The sequence below is a fragment of the Epinephelus moara genome, chromosome 19, assembly GCF_006386435.1.
Source record: "Epinephelus moara isolate mb chromosome 19, YSFRI_EMoa_1.0, whole genome shotgun sequence".
Lineage (NCBI taxonomy): Eukaryota > Metazoa > Chordata > Actinopteri > Perciformes > Serranidae > Epinephelus > Epinephelus moara.
In genome coordinates, this window is record NC_065524.1 from 22228066 (window position 1) to 22252466 (window position 24401).

The 24401-nt window shown below is 42.9% G+C and overlaps 1 protein-coding gene across 1 annotated transcript; it reads left to right on the forward strand.

The window, feature by feature from the left end:
* Window positions 1-397: 397 nt before the first annotated feature.
* efemp1 (EGF containing fibulin extracellular matrix protein 1) lies at window positions 398-23184 on the forward strand. Its single transcript, XM_050071184.1, has 11 exons — window positions 398-639; window positions 1248-1351; window positions 1517-1562; window positions 1738-2016; window positions 15970-16092; window positions 16243-16362; window positions 17683-17802; window positions 18705-18824; window positions 19690-19816; window positions 19905-20097; window positions 21242-23184. The coding sequence occupies exons 2-11, from the start codon at window positions 1271-1273 to the stop codon at window positions 21401-21403; spliced, it is 1371 nt and encodes a 456-aa protein (XP_049927141.1). The 5' UTR covers window positions 398-639; window positions 1248-1270; the 3' UTR covers window positions 21404-23184.
* The last annotated feature ends 1217 nt before the right edge of the window (window positions 23185-24401 follow it).

Below are 24401 nucleotides of genomic sequence, written 5' to 3' on the forward strand. Positions count from 1 at the left end.
GGTTTTCACGTGTGTGTCCCCTCCAGTGATGAAACGCAACCCACGCCCTTGTAACGGGATACTGGTACAATAAGGACAAGCTGATTTTATCAGTGCTTAATGGAATAATCCATAATGTCTTATTGCAGCAATAAATGATAGGTTCAATGTTTATTGCATGCGAGCCAAAGCTAGCAGAGATACAGTGGTGACTACATAGGCTCCTTAGACTGATGGGAATATTGTTCTGTGCAGCAACATAATGAGTAAGGCGTAATATTAGATTATTTCTGAGCCTAGTTTTTCATTGATAGTCGATGCTGATTAGCCTGCCCTGTTTTATGACTAGTCATCAGTCTATAGAGGGAGCCACTGTAGCCTGCTGATCGTTCACTGCTCCTCCGGTGAGAGAGAAACCCGGAGCTCAACCTGCCCGGTACACCGCCCCCAGCATGTCATACTATACGAGCCGCATGTTCATCACAAGTGCTGCTTGCACTCCGACATCCATCTAACATCTCTCCATCCACTGCACCGTTCGCTGAGTAACGTACCACCAGCCTGCTACGCGCGCACACGGATCTGCAACACAAACACATAAACCGGGGACGATTTCTCCAGCACGCCAGGAGAGTTGGAGATCCGCAGGTATAATTGCAGGTACGTGTCCAAGACGCCACGGGATGACAAAGCTACTGCATGCAGTTCAGCTCTCTGATCAGATAACAAGAGCTGCTGAAGGATTGTGAATTTTATAACAAGTGAGACAAAATCTGCAGTAGCACTTGTTTCTGATGTAGCTCGCTCGTTTCAGGGAATTGTCCGGTAACAAGTGTCAGTATGCTGAAACAAGGCTGCGATGAACAAAGGCAGAATAACATTTCACCGGGCAGCTTGTTGAGTTGGACATGTTTTGTGCAAATACGGAATTTTAATCAACATGAGCTCTGCACGGCTGATTAACTCGTTCATTTTCCTGACACTGACTGACACAGGAGGGCATGTTTACGCACGATCTTTACGCGTATTACGCACTAACCCTTTTGGAGAAAAACAGCAGAAAAACACTTCACTTAGTTGAAGTCGCAGATTTTAGCTGGAGCGGTGCCAACATAAACATCACGCCAGCAGCGGGAGATGTTGGGACTCGTTAAGCAATGCCATCAATGATGTAATAACTGGTATTAAAACTTGTAGGCTTGTCAAGCGAAAAAATGATCTTGCACGCTCTATCCATTTTGGTTCCTCTGCTCTGCATCTCGTTACAGTGCTGCTCCGACGTTTGGTCGACATGCTGGGGATCTGCGTGTGTCTTTGTGCGGTTTTCACACATGTCCTCTCTCAGGAGGCTGAGGAGCCCGTCCTCTACACAGTAAGTGAAAGATCTCTTGTGTTTAACACGACTTGGCATGTGAGATGTTGTGTGCTTTGATTTGCAGATGGAGAACTCAGGGTTCATGTTCTTATCATATGATGTTATATGATAGGATATTAAGATATGTATCATTTCAAGGTTATCATTATGTGTCCTTCACAGTGCACAGAAGGGTATGAGTATGACAGAGTCAGAGAGCAGTGCAGAGGTGAGAAATATCAGATTATCTTAAATGTTAAGTGGTGGTTTTTACACATGTGCAGCTTTTCATCCTTAATGTTTTTTAATTATGTATCTTTATCCATACATGTTGGTCAGTTTCCAGTACAGAAAATGTCACACTTAATGTCTTTCTTTCTGTCAAAATATTCTCCCTGTGTCAGACATCGATGAGTGTGCCTTGTTAGACGATGCCTGCAAAGGAGGGATGCAGTGTATCAACCACTTTGGTGGGTACCTCTGCCTCCCCAAGAGCGCAGTCATCTATATCAGCAAGGAGGGCGAGCAGGTGCCACTGCCGGACCCTGTCCCTGCTGTCCCTGTTGCCCCACCAAGTCAGCCTGTGGTCCCACGGACTTCAGGCAACCAGGGGGGCACTCAGTCTGGCCGGACCATCCGCTGTACACCTGGATACACTGCAGATGAGCAGAACCTCTGCAGAGGTAAGCTCAGCTGTCCGGGCTCTCCTCCCTCCTCCCTGTTCAGCTATAAAACCATACAAAGTGCCATCAAAGTAACTTGAAAAACTAGCCTTTCATTTTTTTACGGCTTTGAACCAACACATGGCGACGGATCCTCTTATCTCAGCGAGTGGTGTTGACAAGCTCCTCAGGAGAGAAATTGGACTCTGTCAGCAGGAGAGGAGGAGGTGTAACCACAAAATATGGTCTAGAAGTGCAAAAGGGATGGCTGCCACACTCTCTCCATAAAAAGTTGGCCTTCATGAGACAGATTACACCCTAAAAATGTGGGTGCAGATTAAGATCCCACTGCACTGAATGCTTTATACTGCAGCATACCGGCAGAATACAATGTTGATAGTACAAGTGTTTTTATCTCCTAAATATCAGTAGTGTGCTTCTGTTGCACTTGGCCAGATGCACTGCTGCTTCATGGGAGAATGTGTCTCTAACTGTGCTATGTGGGTATTTGATAATTACTTGCTAACGACTTTGGAGCCTCAGTAAGCAGAGCTCCAAAGGTGAACTGTTCATCCATCTGTCTGACAGTCATCAACAGCTAAACCATGCGTATAGCTGCCAGATGTGTTGCAAGCTCCTCGGTTTTTCTCACTGTGATGTCATGTTTTCTAAACTCTTCAGTCGCTTGCAGCATGATGTTTTTGGCCCGAGTTCAACTTCTTCAAATGTAAGAAATTGTTCTTGTTTTGGGTGATGAGGTCCTCTGCTTCAGGGGTGAATCAAAGAGATTTTATAATAATGTGGCAAGCTCTGTGCTCACTCATAGCCTTTACACCTACAGTAGACATTCCCTGGGCTGTGACCAGCTTGAGATTTTGGTAGCTGTGCACGATTATGTGGGTGTGATCCTGCGTTTGGTCGAGACTCTTTGATCTTAACAAATGGGGAGTGGTTTAAATATTCATTCTTTGTCTCCCTAACACACACCAGTACCCTTTGTTGCTGTGTGCCAGATGTTCACAGCTGCACCTGAGAGAAGGAATCTCTGATATCACTTACAGCCTCTTATAGCTTTGACATTTGTCCTGGTCTGTGAGAGATGAGGAGGGTGATTGTGGAGATGTAGAGTGAGTTGTATAAATGTAATGTAAGGCAAAGTGCATTACTGTAAATTACATGTGTGCAGTGGTCAGGAGCTCCTCTTGGCAATAGGCAGAGGCCTGTGGTGAGTGGCTGTGTGGTGAGGCCTGCGGCCACAGAGCTCCAGTGAAAGTAACAAATTTGATTTTACACCTGGGGCAAAGATATGTGTGAGGTGCTTTATGTGTTTCTCTGAATTGGAACCCAATTAGGTTTTATTAGAGTGTAAAACATGGCAGCATATCAGCTAAAGTAACCACATAAGCAAGCTGGCATGGGTATAATACTTATTCATTCACTGGCGTGTCGTTTCAGTGCATGGGCTAAACAAAGATAGGCTGTTACTGTCAGTGTTATTGCTTTGAAATGACTGGAGTTTTAACTGGAAGGCGTCTCGTGCCGTCTCGAGGGCGTATATTTCTGCTGGTGGAGTGATATAATCTTTGTTTACATCAGTCTCTGGTTTCTCTGTCATTACCTTTAACTCGCTACAATGAGCCAATTGTTCTTGGACACAGAATTGTCTTTTTTTATTTTTTTGTTCCACAGTGGCTGTTTCGCACAGCTACGTATCTTGCTAGCGAAGGAATTCCCATTAACTTTCAATGGGGGGAAACCTCAATGTATCAAATAGCGCTTGCATCAGGCTCCTTCCCTGCTAAGTCACCACTCTGTGGAGGAAACGTAGAGTGCCGAGTCAGGTAGGGCAAAGGGGAAGATGAAAGGCTGACACTGACTAAATAACCACAGAAGTGCCGGAGCTCTGACCAAGCCAGGTTGTACCAACGTCATGGGTTGTGCTGCTGCCGCTGCTGAGTTGTTTTGGTGACTTACTGCTGAGTGTGTGGCGAATAGTAGAGAGATCAGCTAAATGCCCTGGAAAGAAAAGGAGCCAATTTTCCAAAGCACAACTTAAATTGTAAGAAAAAACAGTTCCTAAAACAAAATAGCTTTTATTCTATCACTATTCTTTATGCTGATTAAAAGCGAAACAACCACAAATTATATAATTCACTCCATCCTGATATATTTTTCCTTGTGAATGGAGCCTTAAAGGTCCCATATTGTAAAAACTCAGATGTCCATGTATTTATTTACTGTAAAGCAGGCATATGTTTTACATACACTGTGAATGTATGAAAATGCTTACTCAACAGAGAAATGCACACAGTCTGCATTCAGATACTGTACCATTGAACGAGCTGTTGTGATGTCACAATGTTTTTTTATAATACTTTCAAGTAGAAAACCCCTGCGGTAAAACAGCTCTGAGCAAATGCTGCCTCAAGTTAGTTTTTGGCAACATATAAAAAGGCCCACCTAAAAAAAAAATTACTATTAGTTTAAGTGTACGCCATATTTAGAATATTTTCACCGCTTTACCTTGCCGTCAGACAACGATTTCTGACTGCCACCAGACTCCATTGACAAAAACAGCCACTTTACTAAGCAGGATAAAGGACTTGCTGGTATACCGCTGGCTAGATTAGTTTGAGGTGTAAGGTAACACGGAGAAAATATTCCATATTAGCATACACTTAATCTGATATAGATTTTTGTAGGTGGCTAAAATATGTTTTGCTGCGTCCCCCATCCACAGCAGTACATTACTTAGCTTTCGTGCTGGTAGACTTAGTTTATCAAAGACTAGCAAAGCAACACAGTTCATAAAATAAGCACAACAGCAATGTTGGATAGGTTGGATCATCATGTTTGACTATATATCTTTAAATGTTACAGACAACAGAATTAAACAAGTTTGCCAATGGCACGTATTTCCAAAATTCAAATCAACTTTTAGTTCTCTACTCAGAAGTGTTAGCGCAATGCTACAGTGATTTGGCTCATAAAGACAGAAAGTGGCGCTACAGTGCCGTTACAGTCCTTTCCTTGGCTGCAATGACATTGCAGAGATGCCAAGAGCGCAGTTGTGGAAGGCACACAAACACTGACCAATCACAACGGACTGGTGTTTTTTGGGATGGGGCCGTAAAGAGACAGGCACTAGTACAGAGCGTTTCAGAGAGAGGGTGAGTACAGGTATATTCAGGCAAACAGCATGACAAAAATCAATTGTTTTTTGACAGTTAAAGCATGTAAACATGTTCTTGTAGAAACCCAAAATACAAGTACAAACTCAAAAATGAGCACAATATGGGACCTTTAATGTCCGTTCCAATTTTTGTAAATGGGCAATAAAAGTCCTTGGCCCTGTGTGTGAACCCAAGCCTAAGTGTGTGTTGTTGCAGTGACACATAGGGGAAGTTGGCGCCGTACTCCAAATCCCGGCCACACAGACACACTATGAACCTTCACTGTATGTGTGACAGCTTAATGATGCCCCACATTTCCATGACCTCCCCCCACCCTCCAAACATACACATACTTACTGTGTTTACCGCTGGGAGATGCCTACAAGTGGCTTGTTGTAGTCTTATGTGTGCATATTAACTCTTATTTTCAGCAGAGGTGAGATCACTTCCTCCTAGAAATGAGCGTTGTCCATCAAAAGCGGTGGAATCAGTCGTTAAATCTGATGAAAAGTGGAAAGCAGCGATTTTATGATCCTCATTTACAGTTGAACATTGAGAGTACTCATACTAACTGAGCTGTACTTTCAGTGGCTTCAGGCATATGTGTTTGCCAAAGAGAATGTTATATATCGTACTTTACACTTTCTGATGTTCTCCCGAGTTTACACACTCATTTTTCATGTCTAAATTAGATACTAATGCGCTGCAGTGTGGGACATGAAAGCACATGCCACTCCTGTTTACCTGTCTGGTTTCCTGAGGTCATGCAGGCCACATTACCACCTACATGCCTGACTGATTTCAGCTACGTCTGGACGCTCTTCACCTGCAGTGGCTGGAAGCCTTTCCTAACTATGTTCTATTAAGACCGTTAATCCCTGTGTGACAGAGAATTTGTGTACTTTTCCGAACAAGGCCGAGTGCATGCAATAACATTTTTCCACACAGATGCAATGCACTTGGGAGGAATATCTCTGGAATGTCAGCGGTGGTTGTTTTTTCCGTTTGCTCCCATCTTTTGTGATGGTAGGAATTACTCACCACCTTTGACAGATAAGCATCGGATCGATCTGTGCGCAGGAATGTAGAGAACAGAACAAGCAGGGAGAGAGGGAGCGCAACATGGCGCTGCTGCACCGTTTGACCTTTACAGTTTATACTTTACAGCTCCCCTTGTTGTCGTCTCATCCTGACATTTGCACTTGAAGAAACAAGCCCCAGTCTTTGCTCATCCACAGACAATGTGAAAAGATGTGAGGATACACAGAGAGCGATTACAGTTTTTCAGGAAATTCCTTCAGATGTTATCCTGTTAATGTTTGTTTCTCCCAGAGATAAGCAACACAGGTTTGGAAAATGTTGTCTTGAACACTGAGATGAATGTGAATTGTTGAATTAGAACATTCTGCTACCATTTTGCTTAGGAAGTGGGATCAAACACAAGCGGACCTACTTTGTTTAGGGTTACTCAAACAAAAAGACACCTGAGGCACACCTTTGTGCCTGTTGAACCCCCCTATTACCAGCTAAGCTCTCATCTTCCACCTGTCCAAAGACTGATGATTTGCACTGTCCTGCATCAGTGCGTCTTCACTATGCGGTTGTCCCAGTGCCCTATGATTTTACTGTCCAACTCACTGAACCTGTGACGTTGCAGATTCAGCCCCTAACAACTGCTTGAAGATGCTTTCAACGAATGGCAATGTTGGTGTATCTTAATGGTTTCTGACCAAATACCTGTTTATGTAAAAAAAAAAAATTAGAAAAGATAACATGGGCCGTAGATCAACACCATTACCAGACGTTTAAACAAGTTATTCATGTCAGCATCTGCCTCAAACGTCCAATTATCATCATGTTTTAAAGTCAATACTAGTGAGTCAACATTGCTGAGATTTCTGGCTTTCAAAACTCACTTTCCATTTGCAAACAGTGCCAGAAAACCTTTTGATGTTGCAACTCCTCAGCTGCTGATAAAGAGGTTTCCAATTCTTTAATGCTCCTTTAATTACTGGATGTATTTTGACATCGGTGTCTCTATGGCAATAAACAGTTTTTAATCTCTTGATCTTCGAAACCAAGAAGTCAACAGCTATGATCAAAACAACATCGGTGCAGCGATATCATCCTGAAACAAAATCAGCACATTACATGGGGAATCTGTAAATAAATGTCATTGAATAACTTCTGCCCTCCTGTGTTTAAGGGAGCTGTATACAACATTTAGAACAATAATATAACAGCAAAGAACTATTAACTATAGTGGCGATATAGTGGAGTAATGGGGTCCTGAGCAGAGAATGAAGTTACACTACCTCTGTGTGTATTGTAATCCAAGCTTCTCTGTTTGTTGTTTAAGACATGTCAGCCGTGCATTCATGTTTATCAGGCTGTTCTCAAGCACTACTCGTATGTAAACCTATAAAAAGTAGGCTAATGCACCACAATTCGTATATTAGTCATGAGCAAGCAATTTGTTTATAACACAGGTTATTGGGAAGGCTGCAATCATGTGGCTGATGCGTTGGAAGTAGTCTATTATTAAAACCAAAATCTGCATAAGGAGGTAGGTTAGGGTGGTGGATGGGTCAAACAACACAGGACTTTCGCCCAGGAGACCAGTGTTCGGGGCCATGTGAAACAACGTGACCTTTGAGATACTTTAAGGTAGGGCTGTGCGGTATACCAGTTCATACCGAAAACCAGTATTTATTTTCGTTATGATCTGAATTTTTCATATACCGCAATACCGGTGAATAGCCCAAACAACGTCCGGAACGTGCGTGGTGGGAAAGTGTTTCAGCGGGGACCCATTTCACCACTGCACACCACAGGTGTGCTAGAGCCGCCGAGAGTGAGAGCATAGAGAAAAGTTTAGAGGTGAGAATGGCTGCCGGAGAGAGTCCTGAAAGTAAAGCAACTGTACATGATGACCCAGAAGAACTCATACCAAAAAGAGCCTGTGTTGCGTTCAGGTGTTGTCACGTAAATAACAACTTCCAGCACTTGAATAGGCCATAGCACAACACAGTAGCATGTCAAGTGGGCCAAACCCGAGCAAAATGAAGTCAAATACCGTGAAACCGATATGATTTTTAAAAAAAAACATGATATGAAAATTTTGTCATACTGCCCAGCCCTACTTTAAGGTACATCGTCACCTTTTCATTTCCCAAACCTAGCCTGTGTGGCCTAAACCCATCCTACATAACTTAACGTTATCTACCTAACTTAACATTACATTTGTAATGTTATTTTATCATACTAACATCAATGTTAGCGCATGTAAGTCCCTGTGTGTGCATCCCACTGGCTAGCGAGTGCCTGCCAATCTGCACTGCTCTCATACGGCAAATACTGCTGACAACACCATCAAAGGCAATGTTGCGGAAGTGTAACAAGCATCATCCAGTTCCCCCAAACATTCACACCATTGGCTCTGTCAGCATTGTTGCCATTGTTAGCACTGTTTGCACTGTTAGTACCATTAACTGCTAGCTGCTGGCGCAACCACCTCCATGTTGAGAGCCGTGCGCAGGCAGTTCTGGCTCAGACTCAGATATGCTCTAAATGTCACATACATCTTCTTTAAAAGGTATAACATGATTACAGTATTTCATCTGCCTTATAACGCTGCCAGAAAAGACAAGCGTATCTTACAGACTGTGTATACAATCTAACCATCCTGCAGGCAGCCCCTCTGTTGGCCTGTGTGGTGTTGCTGTGCAGTGTGCTGTTATTGCTTGTGGTTTTGCTGCTGGCTCCTCTCTGCCATCACATCAACGATGGCAGAAAGGAGCAAAGGGGGGAAGCAGCTTTGCCGTGCCTCCTCGGCGTAAGTGCTTAATGTTGTTGTTATTATTCTCCCTGAGGTCGGTGCCTGTCCAAACGGCCAGCTGCTTCCTCCTCTGATGTGCTTACATGTGTTGCTCTTTCCGTTTACCTCATGATGGAAAGGGACACAGGGCTGCTATAAATCACTATTGCGCTCAGCTGGGTGACACTCACATGCGATCGCAGGGTGCGTGTTTTTCACACTGTTTCTCTTTTGATTCGTTTTATCACACTTTTATTTTGGCCATATTTTCAGGGTCCATTCCTTCCACGTCACAGATTTGCTTTAGAGGTCTTAATGGCTACAGCGTGACTACTGGCACGTCAGGTGGGCAGAGTGATTGATCTCCTTGACATTGAATAGCAGGAGAGTTGCTCAGCATTCTTTTTTTCAGGGTAACAGGAAGGATTATTATCAGGCGGGAATGTAGCTGGCACACTGGACGGATTTTCAAGAATGTCAAGACTCTGCCCGACCTTTAGAAGAGTGTGGAACAAACTCACAAATCAGTTAGTAAGTGTCAGCATGACTAAAACTCCTGTTCCTCCTGAACAATGAGAGCGATGAGAGGGGGAATCTTGGGAGTGGTGCGAATAGCAAGAGCATGGAAATATTTCATGCCCTAATACGGATGGGAATACACGGAATATACGGTTAGAGTGTCTCGAATTCTTTGATTTCTTATCTGCTTTGTGTTTGGACTTGCTTTGAAAGGGAAACACCACCACTCCCATTTGTCCTGAGGTCGTGTTCAAGCCAGTGATAGCTGCATTTCACACTGCATTGCAGAGGGAATTATACACAAATGAAACAACGTGTAGTGCAGGTTGCCAGTAGGGCTGATATTAAGGTGTTTGAGGTTAAGCAAAACCAAACGCTCAGGGGCTGGTGTATGACATGCTAATAAATTTGACATTGTGAAATTTTATGGGCTATTAACATCGCACATCTTGCCCCCTGCCTTCCCAGAGATTGAATTATCCAATAATCAGAGGGAAACAGAGACGCTGTCCAACAGCAGGACGGCTCCAACTGTTCTTTGGAACAGCTCCTGCTTTCCATTGCAGTGGTTCAGTGAAAACAAGACTAAATGCTCTCAAGTGATAATTACAACAAGCCCTATCATGTCAGTTTAAATCTGGAGCAAATAACACATTGTTCTGAATTCTGGCCAAACAATTTTTAGTCCCCATTTTGGACACGTGCTATTTTTTTTTCTCACACATATGCACGCACCAAAACACAGGCAAACACACTAAAACTCCTCTTTCACCCCATTTTGTAAAACATTGTAAAAGGCCATTTAATGTTGGAGCACCTCAAACAGGACCTCTGATGCACACACACCCACTCGTCCATTACACACACATTCACATTCTTTGAGCTGCCGCCATCCCCGTTACTCCCCCAACTCCCACAAGGCATTTAGAATTAATCTCCCTGAAAAGCAAGGAGTTTTTTAACTCTGACATCACATATGCACACACAGCCGTAAATCTAACTTCAAATCTTAAAAAGCCCTTTTTTGTTTAAAAAAAAAAAGCCTCCACCCTTTCTCCTCATTCTTTCCTTCCACATCTTCCACTCTCCTGCTGTACAGCCTTATCTTTCCCTGTGATGTTACAGCAGGCTCGCTCTTAGAGGAAACTTGTAAGCTGTGTTAAGTAAATTCTGAAAAAAGAAAAAAAATCTGACCTCAGAGAACACAGTCACTTCTCCCCACACGCAACACATCATCACATTTGATGGTAAAATCTGTTTTCCTGTGTAAACTATATGGACTGTACTGCATGTGGTAAGCTGTGGAGGCTTTATTGGACCTAAGAGCCAGCCAGTGTGGGATGCCCTCCCACCCCACCTACACACACACACACACACACACTCCTGTACGCACGTCACACAAACTTCTGTGGAACTTTGTATTGGCAGCGTCTTAAAGGTTTAGTGACAAAGTAGCAGTTACCACAAGATATTCCCGTGAATGAACCTTTGGACTGCGTTCAGCACATATGCTTTTATTTAGAGCTCCTCAAGCTTTCTTAAAGGGAATAAGGATGACTCTGACTTTTCCATACACAGAACTTCTTAGGAAGCATTGCTGCATTGTTCACATTTAGATAATTTACAGTAAATCATGTGCAGTTTATTCAAACCAACAGTTGGGTTTTTTTACCTTATGTAAGAGGAGGAACATGATTCAGCTGCAGATATCTGCTCTGCACCAGTGACACCTCGTTTGATGATTCACGCAGTCTTTCAGGTAGCTGCACAGTGGCATAATTGTTATCGGACTCCAGATCATTCACGTCAAAATCATTCCAAGTGTGCTTGATGTAATTTTGTAGGTAGGCTAACAATGGCTCAAAACTAGAGTAAATGCTGCTATCAGCAGCTGATTCTTAGCCCAAGTCTTGAAGCCACATGTGGATCAGCTCTGGCTCTGATTTTGTTCTGAATTCATTCTGAACAAAGTCACACGTGCCAACTGCAATTGGTCAAACTCTGCTGCCTATCTGATCTGGCACTAACCTTTGTCCAAGAACATAATTGCTTACACCAATAGATTGCTCACTGTAACCAGTCACAGCAGTCCGGAAATAATAACAAAGTACACATGGAACAAAGACAACTAAACCTATTACAAAACCAGAAATGTTTCAACAACTATTTAAAATCTGCATGAACTCTCTTGACCTAAAGAGGCTGAATCTTTTGAACTGTTATAACCTTGGTGAACCTCAGACTTTCTATCACCATGCAGGTCAGATTTCATCCAGTACTTTAGTTTATGATCAGTTTACCTGCAAAAAATGACATTCCCACATTTGTGTTCAGTTTTAATTTGGTGCTAAATAATGTTAGCATAAAGCTAGTTTTTACTGCTGCATTCAAGTGCTCCTCTGATGGTCCCATTTCCTGAGTTGGGATGTCGATTTTCTGACTTCGGTGTGTTCATGAGCTTTAAGTCATCGTCCTACAGAAAGCTACCTTTGTAGCTTTACATTACAAAGTGATTTTGTCCCAGACTTGTTGCTGCACCAGTTCCTCCCCTATAACGACTGAAATATTGTTTTACCTGACTAATGCTTATAAATAACTCTTCTACCTAATCTAGGTCACTCCACATGAACAGCAACTAACTGTTACAACTTAATAACATATTCTGAGTTAGTTCTGAGCAAAATATTTACATGCAACATGGGACTTAACAAAAAGTTTATTACCATCAAATTAACAACTTTCGTCCCCCATGTTTCGGCATGTATGACATTAACTTAGCAACTTGTGTGCCAAATTTTCGCTGACTTACGGAGTTGTTGTTCCGACTTGAGGCTTCGTTCATGTGAATTTTTCCGATTATCCGGAAACTACATGCAGTGATGTCTAAAGAGCTGGCAAAGTTGCCCAATCGTGCTTTCTGTCACTAAAACATTTGCCTGGCATCACAGTTTTGTTGTCTGCTTCTTGGCACCATGACAGCATCAACACACAGGACTTTATTTTATCAGGAATTAAGAGTCTCAGACTTGTGTTGTCTGAATCTATTGCCAGAGGGCAGGGCATTTCCAGTCTCAGTGATTCACCAAATACCTCCAGTAAGTAGGCGTGGTTGTGATTCACAGAGACTTGATCCCAGCTTTGACTATTTGTTGACATTCACTCAAAATTTTCATTGGTACTCTACAGGATTTCACTTACAGTTTTCTTTCTGGCAAGCACATCACCCTGGTGTTCTTAAAGGGTTAGCTAGTGGCTTAGCTTACTAGCTTGTGTAACTGCTTGTCTAATACAGTACCTACTGGGGCTTCTGTATTGTTTTTCTTTGCCTCTAAGTGTTGTTTTTAGAGTTGTTTCGCCTCACTGTGCAAAGAATGAAAATGTCAGTGACCTGCCAGATCATATTAACCTTAATATACCATATTATTAACTGAAGAAATGACGTTAGATTGTGTTCATATTGTCACCCAGATAGATGCAACCTGAAACAAACTCAAATGTCTACAAATCATGCCAAAACAAACACAAATCTGTGGCTATACACACTACCTTGGGAAATCTATCACCCACATCTAGACTAGGTAGATCTCTTAACCTAAGAGGCCGAATCTGGATGCTACAGGTCTAGCACCAGCAGTGACAGAGACCCTCTATGCACCATGGCGTTTTTATCAGCCATGTCATGAAGCCTTTGGGCTCTTACAGCGGGGTCAGTATCCCATAGTGCGATACTGCTGGAATCCAAGCCTTCAGTTTCTCACTGACACTCGGTGCTCGTTGCAGATACACTTTCCCAGATGCCTTTCAAGCCACATCAGAGCGTTGGATTTTCCAGAACAACACTGCTTTTATCTTTGTCCTTTACTAAGCGGGTCAGTGAGCAACAAGCCTTGTCTGCGCATTCCTCGCTGAATGCAGTTCGCACCTGTTGTCTCTCAGGTGCACCTTCTAGATAAGCCCCGCTTTTGTCCCTAATGTACTGAGTTCATCTTATCACTGTGCCCCCATAGAGTTGGGCACATTTTAGCCCTCTTCCCTTTCCTTCCTTTAAGGGTCGAAGACAACTTACCTACTGTCCACCTTTTTGTTTCATGGGATCTTTTGTAGCAAATGAAGCCAATTTCTCACCGGCACCAGTCCCACTGGATGGTGGTGGCTGTGGGACTGGTATGTACTGGCGGGCATTTGAGGCACTGGGGTAAGGGTGAGATCCTTTCCATTTGAAACCTCACCGCATGAAATGTGTCCAGGGGAATATCATTTTGAGATGTCTGTGCACCAGTGTGTGTCTCTTCTGCTTATTTTAATGGCTTGATTTGTCAGTTTTAGATGTTTGATCTCGGTGCATTCTCCATGAAAAGGGCTCTATGAGCATGCAACTATTTGTCTCAGGTGCACTGACTGCATCTAAACCCTGCAGGATGGACAATCATGTCTGCCAAGGCAGCACAGACTTCAACTTTAGGTTTTCCAGTCGCCTTCCAGTGAGGTTCTTCTGATTATTGTTAGGCTAAGCATGTGTCGGATCATAATGCAGAAATAGTACCCCCCTCCTTTCCTGTGTGTGCGTGTGGTATTGAGGATAACTGTCTGTCATGCTGTTAAACTGATGCCCACTGGCTGTCTGCATATGATGGGATGTGTCAGACCACCCAGGAGGACTGCTGGTGGGCCCACAGGGATGAGAGTATACAGCATGGGCGTATTTGTAATGTGTGTGTGTGTGTGTGGGAGAGATGGAAGATGGAAGTTCAGAAAAAAAGGGGAGAAGGGAGTAATGGAGAGAAAATCCTTTTTAAGAGGCTCTGACTCCAAACAAACCAAAATTGAGAATGTGTTTGCAGGATCAAGATAAAAGAAGAATCTTTCCACTGTCGTCTTGTGTGTTTTAGTCAAAGCTGGAAAATTCACATTTCTGGTGAACGTTTAAACTTCCAGTGTGTAAAAATTAGGGGGATTTAGTGGCATCTAGTGGTGAGGATTGCAGATTGCAACCAGCTGAAACTTTTCCTGGTTAGAATTCTGTCAGCATTCATTGTTCAGGGGGTTTTTGCCATAAGACTAATTATCCACAAAGGTCTCTTCCTCTTCAAAATAAACAAACCTAATCATTTAAAGGTTCAGTGTGGGGATTTAGAGGAATATATTTGCAGAGATGGAATAAAATATAATGGGTGTGTTTTCATTAGTGTACAATTATCTGAAAATAAGAATCGTTGTGATTTTGTTACCTTAGAATGAGCCGTTTATATCATCATAGGGAGCAGATCCTCATCCACAGAGGCTGCCATGTTTCTACAGTAGCCCAGAACAGACAAACCAAACACTGGCTCTAGAGAGATCCATTTAGTTTTTTGCATTGGCCACTGTAGTTAGAAGCCCTTTCTACAAGGTTGGAATCAGAAGACAGATTTTTTTTTACATGAAACTCCTTTACTCTGTGTTTTTAATGGTTTAAATGACTGAGCCTGTCTCTTTTGGAGGGGAGGACACTTCTGCAGAGAATTCAGTACCCAGTAAAAACCTCCTGTCTGGAGTTATCAGAGAAAAATGAGCACACATAGAAGCTGGGTGAGATGTCCATCTGCAATGTGCCAAACAGTGTAAAAGAAACACTGATTTGTAATATGAAAATGCTTTATTCAGTATTTTTTTACTGCTTTTTATCACCTGGTCCATTTGTTTTGAAGAGGAACAGACCTCTGGATGATTTCACTCCTGGTAAAAACTTCCTGAATAATGAACACTGAAGGAATATCAATCAGGAGAAATTTCAGCTGGTTGCAATCTGCAATTCTCACCACTAGATGCCACTAAATTATGTTTGTCATTAAACCAGTCAGTGACACAGTACATACATTTTACACTAATTTAGGAAATGCGGCATCTTTCTGGCAGGATCTTTGTGTTTTTAAACTTCTTTTACTAACATCAAACTACTGCTTATTATGTTATATAACTTATTAATGATGGGACGAGGGATAGAAAGTTGATCTCTGTGCTTATGGGTTGATGGATGTCTGTTGCAAGAGGGAGGTGTTATTGTAGAAAGCACATGACTTATCAGTTGAGCTCTCTGTCTCTTTCACACACACACACACACACACACACACACACACACACACACACACACACACACACACACCTCCCCCTTCAAAGAGCTGTCCTGTTAGCAGAAGATATGATCTGTGTTTTCCCCTTCACCCGGAGCTGCTGAATAAAACCCGTCTTTATTTAATCGCCTACTCTCTGTGTGAACATGTGTGTTTATGCCCGTGTGTGTGATGTGATGGTGTCAGTGATCACAGATTTTTACTGTCTGTGGCAAACAGTTCACACATCGCAGATCACAGAGTTCATATAGTCCAGACATGTTGCCTTGCTTTGTCTGCCGTGTGTTCCTGCGTACAGTAGGCATTAAGCTGGCGTAGCTTCCTCTCAGTGTCTGTGTTTGTGTGTTTATTGCAGACATAGATGAGTGTGCGACAGGTAGACACAGTTGTGGCCCTGAGCAGACATGCTACAACACCAGAGGCTCCTACACCTGCCAGTGTCCTCCAGGCTACCAGAAGAACGGAGACCACTGTATAGGTGAGTTGTTCATGCAAAACACAACCTACCCTCTTTAAACCGTCAAGCTTTTGAAAAAGTTGCTTTATCATCTTTTATCAACTGATTTTGTGTTTTGCAATGTATTTCCATGACTCTACTGTGTGTTTGTGTGTTTGTGTTTCCCTGCAGACCGAGACGAGTGCGCCATGACCCACTACTGCATGCATAGATGTGTGAACACACAGGGCTCATACTACTGTGAGTGCAACGCAGGTCACAAGTTGGCCAGCAACAATCACAGCTGTGTTGGTAAGTCACTGAAAAGCCACGTGTACTCTAAAAGCTTTGTGTTAGTATGTACAACATCAAATTATAAAAGCATTTCGGAGGCAGCTCATCAGCATGGATGGATTACTGAACAGGCCTATTGGACATAGGCTCAGGGGCCCAAAGTGTCACAGGGCCCCCTGGCCTTCACCTGCAAAATCTTGAGACTTAAAATGACAAGGAGACAAAAAAATAACCACAAGGAGACACAAAATTTCATCAAAGAGACCCAAACGACTACTAAAAGACACAAAACAAACACAAGCGGACACTAAATGACCAGAGAGGGACGCAACACTACAAAAAGAGGCATTACGACCACAAAGAGACACAAAACCACCACAGTTTGTGTGTCTTGCTCCTGTGTAGGAGAGGTGGTGAGGCTCTCTGTAAATCTGTGCCCACAAACCCATTGTCTCATAAACCACCCATGTTCTTCAGACAGTTTGTGTTGGTGTTGCCAGGCTGACTCTAAATAGATTTGGGAACCTGTTGTTACTTGCATACAAGATTTTATTATAATAATCATAATTACTGCTTTAATGTAAATACAGGCAGAACAAAACCACACACCAGGGCAAAATCAGTTTAAATGTATGATAAAAATAGTAAAGTGCAGTTAATAAAAATGCACGAATACATCTATTAAATCAAGGTATAATTAGCTAGATGTAAAGAGGTGCAGTGTAACACACAGCAGAGCATGTCAGCTCAGGTTCGGCTCACCAAAGTCTGGTGTTAACCCACTGCGTTTACTCTCATTCTTCAGTTTTCTCACGATGCAGATATTTTAAGGTCAGGAACAGTTTTAACAAAACAAATGGTGCGTGAGCTGTTTTTTTTTTTTTTTTTTCATGCCTGGAAGCTCAGAGCTATCATGAGACTGACCGTGCAACCTGAACCCACACAGAAAACCTCCTGCAGAAGTCAAAGGAAGTTATTGTAAATGTTGTGTTGTGATAGAGAGCTGTTTATCTCTGAAAGACATTTGGAAATCCATCAGAATCCATGACCGGCTCCCAGCTATGCTGCTTATTTGTGTCTTTAGTTACTGCTCTTTCTTTGAGCATAACTCCAGGTTTATTACAGCTTGGGTCTTACTCACATAGTGTTCCGCATTATTCCTGTTCATGATGATAACATCACTCACTATACTAATTGCTAAGATCTGAGCTCTCATGTGAGTACAGAGCCATTAATACCAGACTGATGGTCAAAGCTACAATAATAAGTTCCAGGCTGTAATAAAGCAGAATTATCTGCAATATTTCCATATATGTAAAACAACTGCTTTTGTTCCAGATGTGAATGAATGTGATGTGGAGAATCCCTGTCAGCATCACTGCTACAACCTGATTGGCTCCTTCCTCTGCCAGTGTGAACAAGGCTACGAGCTGGCACAAGACACAGTCTCCTGCCAAGGTGAACACACACACACAGGAACACACACACACATATACATACACAGATATACACTGATCAGCCACACTGACAGGTAGAGTGAATAACATTGATGCAACCTTGGCTCCTGGCATTCATTTGGATGCCACTTGACACAGTCCACCCAATCAAACACTATTGCAGACCAAGTATTCCCCTCTCATGGCAACAGCACTCCCCGATGGCGGTGGCCCTCCCAGCAGGACAAAGTGCAAAGCCACACCACAAAAAAACTGCCCAGGAATTGCCCGAAGAACATGACAAAGACCTCAAGGTTTTAATCTGTCTTCCGAATTCTCCAGATCCCAATCTGTTGAAGTATCCATTGTGCATGCTGACACTAGAAAGCCAAGTCTGATCCATTCGGGGGCTCCTTGATTCGGACTTGGCTCTTATCTGTTATGGCATGGACACAGGACCTCTGTGTGGTTTCTGGCAACAGGGTGTTCGCAGCAGATCCTTTGAGTCGTGGGGGTTACAAGGTGGGGTACCAGCACATCCCACAGATTCTCTATCAGGGTCTGGGGAGTTTGGAGGCCAGGTCAACACCATAAGCTCTTCGTCACGTTCCTTGGGCCATTCCTAAACAGTTTTTGTGGTGTGGCATAGCACGTTGTCCTGCTGGGGAGGCCATTGCCATGAGCGGCTGTACTTGGTCTGCAATGGTGTTTAGTGGGTCGTGTGTGTAAAGTGGCATCCACATGAATGCCAGGAGCTAAGGTTTCCTAACAGAACATTGCATTGTAATAAAATGATTCATTTCATCTGTCAGTAGTTTTTATGTTGTGGCTGATAATGTTTGTAAACACCCATCACATGCTCAGTTTTCAATGTGCACTGCCTCATGCTCATTATCTATGTGTGTGTGCATATTTCCTGTACAGACATTGATGAATGCAGCTTCTCCAGCTACATGTGTCAGTTCCAGTGTATTAACAGCCCTGGAAGTTACTCCTGTGAGTGTCCAGAGGGATATCAGCTCCAAGGAAACAGGTTGTGTCAAGGTACTGCAGTGCTCCTTTTTTTACACTATGTTTTCCTTCTATCAATCTTTTTTTTTCTTTTTAGTTTATTTATTTATCTTATCCTCCTCTCTGTTTTCACACACAACAAATTTCCTCTTCTCTACCTCCCTTCCTCCTCTTAACTCTTTGAAGATAACTCTTAAGAGGAACTTGATCATTTCTGCTATCATCCACTATTCTACCTCTCAAGCAGGAATGAAAGCCACTCTCACGCGGTACTGTCATGGAAAGAATGCAGAGGTTAGGCAACACAAACACAGCAACTTTGTGTTGCCCCGCAAAGCCACCTCTGTGAATTTATATGCATGATGTTGGTTTCTTGAAGTGGATTTATTTGAAGCTCCGGCGCTCGCTCAAAGGGTGAGCTGTTATTTTTTCCTCTCCCCCTCGGTCAGGTGCAGGCTTTATAGAGGGAGCCATGAATCCGGCTGGTTGTGTCAGAGGGACCTTACGGTGATGAATCCAGGTTGCTGTGCCAGAAATAGCCCTGTGGTTTGAGGCATGTTTGATGGGGTTATTTTCATGGTACTGCAGGGGGAAGAGTTGCAGCAAGGCCTGTGTGGGGTTGCATCTGGGGCTTCCCTCCAGTACAGATCTGCAGGCTTCCCTCTTGTGTTTCCTTTCACCTCCACAGCTGCTGGAAACGCAGCTGCAGCTCTAAAACACTGTTCCCAAATTGTACACATCCTGAACTGTGTGTTTTCACAGCTCTGTTTCATGAAGCGTGTAGAGTTTGTGTGTGTTTTGGAAGTGGGGGATACTAGCACTGTCATCCAGCTATTTTTGACTACTCAATACTTCTCTCGCTTTCTCTCTTTTCTTCTGTCGCTCTGCCAATCACAAGACATAAATGAGTGTGAGACAGGGACCCATAACTGCCAAGACGATGAAATGTGCTGGAACTATTACGGAGGCTTCCGCTGCTATCCCAGAAACCCCTGTGAGGCGCCTTACGCCAAAACCTCTGAGAAGTCAGTAAACATCACCCAGTTCTTTTGTGTCACTCTCACCAGTATGGCCAGTTTCTAAGAGATTGTTTTAATTGTTGTGTGTTTGCAGTCGCTGTATCTGCCGGTCTCAGGCTGAGTGCCAGGGTCTCCCGCCATCAATTGTATACAAATACATGAGCATCCAGGCGGACCGGACTGTGCCAGCGGACATCTTCCAGATTCAGGCCACCAACATGTACGCCAACACACACAACACCTTCAGGATCAAAGCTGGGAATGAGGGAGGAGAGTTTTTCCTGCGGGTAAGTAGATGGAAATTTCTTTTGTTTTTTTGTCTGTTAAAAAAGAGACTGAGATTTACCATGATTTTGTTTGGCGGCACCATTGTATATGAAGACGGACAATGTGTCTCCACTTCCCCCCACTGTACAAAAATGAAGCCAAAATATCCTGGATACAGCAGCAAGCAGTGCCATTGATCACTAGCCCTCAATTGGCACACACAGCCACCAATCATGACATCAAGTCTTCTTTTTATAGCATCGAATAACAAACTATAACCAAACTTATCAGAAAATTGAACACTTGATTATACAGCAGTGTGATAAAAACTACCTAAAATGACAAAAACGATCTTTGGGAAAAGTGTATTTGGCATGTACTTTGATCTTTTAGTTTGGCCCGTGTCCCATCTGCTAACATGGAGAGGGTGGAGATTATGACCTAAAGAGATGTTTTGGCTTCACTTTTTGGGATTTGTCCAAGCCCTCAGGCACAGAGCCGGGCCTTGAAGCCAATTTCACATAGTGGCCAAATGTGGAATTACAACTTTAGGGTCTGTTATGTGATGCCATAGGGCCAAAAAAGACTTTTCCCCTTAGACTTACATTGTGAAAGATGTCTGCAAATAGGTCCACAAACTTTTTCTAGCATCACAACTCCCATGAAATGACTCATTTCATTCAGTCTGATAACATTTCAAAAGTCCAGAAGACCCATGTGATTAAATCATTTTATCCTTACTGAAGTTAGCGGAGGGCTAAACCAGAAGTTAGCTGCTCAGCCGGCGGAAGCCAAGTGTGCCTGCTCTATGGGCCCCACAATGCGAATGATTGGGGTAATTTCATACTGCAGAAGTTAAACTTTTCTGTCTTCAGGGGACAACATCTAACGCTGTATCCACCTCTCTTTATACATCCATAGAGCTGTCATGATGTTCATTTGTATTACACAGTCTATGGGCTGCCCATAAGCACTGCTTTGAGCTAAATGCTAACACTAGCATGCTAACATGCTGATGTCAGGCAGGTATAATGTTTACCATGTTTAGAGTGTTTGCATGCTAACGTGCTAAAAAGCAGTAAACACAAAGTACAGCTGGGGGTGATGGGACATTAGTAGCCAACTGTATTCACATGCTTACACACTGATCATATTTCCCTGCAGCGTTCCAGCAACGTGAGTGCCATGCTGGTGCTAACCAAGCCTCTGTCAGGCCCCAGGGAGTACGTCGTGGACCTGGAGATGGTCACCCATCATCTGACCATGAACTACCGTTCCAGCTCACTGCTGCGGCTCACCATCATAGTCGGGCCCTACGCCTTCTGAGCACCGCAATCCCCGGCAGCCCCTCATACGTCTGGTTCAGCAAACATTAGCAGTGTAACACAGCAGATGCCTGTATCAGCATTAACATACTGTACATTTTCATGCAATACAACATATAACATAGGCTGTCCCAGACTCACTCAGCAGCACAATGGTTTCAATAGGCTTGCTCATGACAGACCAGCCCATGCTGTAATGTGACCACTGGGCATCTTTTTCTCTCAAGGTGCTGGGAAGCAGTTTGATGGTGGGTTTAAGTGTCCTTAAGGAGTCATGTACTGTGTTTCAACGACAGACTTTAACAATATATATTTTTTATCTTTAAAGCTGAGACCTGTTTTACTTTTAGTGTCTGAGGTGGACATCAGAAAAATAACAGAGATGCTTGATGCAGCATTTCCACTTTAAATTCTTCCATACTAAAAACAATTGGAAACAGAGCAGTGGCACTCAGGAAAAGAGGCCTAGTGGACACACATCCTGTGATGAATTTTTGATGCAGCTGTACCTACATTTATCACTTTGTTTCAGACCAAACCTGCTTACACTAACCTGTGTGTGCATCAGTGTAAGAAAGAGAGAGAAATCCTGTTTTCTAGATATATATATATATATATATATGTACATGACAAATAACCCAATATGAGCAGCTTTTGTTACAAAAATAATTGACAGACCTTGTAAATCAGAGCTTCTGTTGATAAATGCTGTAGGGGTTAGTGCTGCTGCGCCACGCTATTCGTGCAAGTTTCTGTATAGTTTTACTCATGAGTAATAATTTCCAGAGAAGTCCAGAACAGTTCAGAAGTGTAAAGGGAGGGAATTTGCCTGTTAGTTGAGAGAGTACTAAACTCTGCATGACAACAGGCTTGATGCTCGTAGACTTTACTCCCACGAGTTAAGTCATGTACATACCAAGGTAACAAATCTGTGTGTGTGGATGTTTGTGTGAGTGAGTGTGTGAGTGTGCCTGGCTTTGTTTATGCATGCAAGCAAGTGAAAGTGTGAAACACACGAGGGAGAGAAAGGGAAAGAGTGAGAAGGAGCTTGTTCTCTGCCCCCAGGTTCAGTGGATGTGGTTGAGCTGTTTATGCGTTTCTGTGATGCCATCCTCGCAGCCCTCGGTCACAGAGGCAATAACAGAGATTTTTTTTTTTTTTTTTAAAACTCGAACACGCACAGGAAATGACGGCTTTCATAACACACCTCGGCCAGTCGACGGCTTGCTGGTGCCACGGCGATTCTCAGAGGGAACAGCTGGGCTTTCTAATGTCGGTCCCAGTCAAGAAGTCACACTGGCACCAGGTTGGCTTGCGTGATAAACGTAATTACAGTGCGTTGCCCTGTAGCTGGTTCATGTGTGACACAGGGGATTATTAAAGTGTTAATACAATGCCACCACACTTTTTCAGCAGAATGAGAAATCTTTCACTACCTGCTTCGCCTTTCATGACTCTGCGTGTCTGCTCTGGCCTATTGCTGAAACACTGTACACTGTAGACACACAGCACTGAAAACCACATTGGAAATGTTGTCACCACTCTGCAAGGGTAGAAAGTTATCCATCTTTTATGTGGTTTCAGCAGCAATCATGCCGTAGTGCCTTAGAGGTATAAACACACACAAAAATGTAACACTAATCTTATCATTCATGCTGTCAGGACTTCCTTCATTGAAATGCCTTAATGTTTTTCTCCTCTATTTAAAATATATTTTGTCATATGTATCTTATATTGATTGTACTCTGAAGAGCTATATTGTTGAATAAAATATGATGGATAAATGGGGCTAGGTTGTTCTGGTTTTTCTTTCAAACACCTTGTGTGAAAGAGGGAAAATGTGCGAAAAAGATGCTGCTCTGCAACGAAGTGAACAAGCTCTGACTTCATATACAGTATAATGGAAAATTCAGCGGTTGTGTGAAATGCTCCGCTGCTCTTCCAATGCTTTTGGGGAAAATGTAAGGATGATTTCATCTGAATATAACAATGATAAATGCAGTGAACATGATGCCCCAGCCATCATATCTATCTTATTTAAAGAGATCCAGAGGGGATATAGTAGTAATATAGTATGTTGAGTCAATGTGTGCTGAGGGACAAATGTGAAGCCTGCACACACATACACACAACATATTTAGATGTGAAATTGGTTGGGAGGGGTTTTATGGTAAGTTGTTACTCAATCATTCTGCTGTCTAGAGCTTTAGTCAGAGCAGCGTTGGGACATGTAAGATGATACACGATGTGTCATTGTTCCCCTAACCCCATCTTCAGCTCGACGCTCATTGGAGCTCTGTGTTTTTGCTGTCCGTGCATGATTCAACCCCCGGGAGAAAACATTGCTCACCCACTTTTTCTGTGACTCAACCATGTGCTGAACTCCTTAAGAGGAGCAACATTTTCAGGTTCTTGTTCTTGATTAATATTCCACTCAGGGTAGCGGTGGAGATAATTAACTTAATCTCCCTGCATATAGTTAGACATTTCATTAATCACTGTGAGATTTATTAAATAGATCAAAGCCAAAGTCACTGGATGAAGATCACAGAGAAGAAAAAAAAAGTCATGAAAGTTCAGTAAGTTGAATGTTTGTTACCCTCTGTCCTCTCTTCACTACAGTATCCCAGTGATGCAATAACTGCCCTCTGTTTCTTACTGTGTGTGTGTTTTTTTTTTATTCTGAACTTGTTTGGGATCAGATCTTAGAGAGCTGTTCAGCTGTTCATATTAAACAGTCATGTATTTACACAGTCAAATTTTCCAGGAAGCAAGGAATGTAGCATAACATCATCAGTGAAGATGATGAGTTGGTGGAGGTTAGCTAATTCTCAAAGTCAGTACGTCCTCAGGGCTTTAACAGGATACAATTTTTTCTCAAGTTCTTAGGTCTGGTTAAGGTGGAAATACAGTACACCTGCCTTACAACTGCATACAGTATGCAAATAGTGTATTATCAACAGGGCCAGATCAACCTATTAGAATAGGGATATGTGACC

Excerpts from the sequence above, each read along its gene's own strand:
- efemp1 (XM_050071184.1), top strand. The coding sequence starts at position 1,271 with ATGCTGGGGATCTGCGTGTGTCTTTGTGCGGTTTTCACACATGTCCTC. Across the intron at positions 1,563-1,737 it reads AGTCAGAGAGCAGTGCAGAG|ACATCGATGAGTGTGCCTTG; the intron begins GTGAGAAATATC and ends TCCCTGTGTCAG. Across the intron at positions 20,098-21,241 it reads GAGGAGAGTTTTTCCTGCGG|CGTTCCAGCAACGTGAGTGC; the intron begins GTAAGTAGATGG and ends ATTTCCCTGCAG.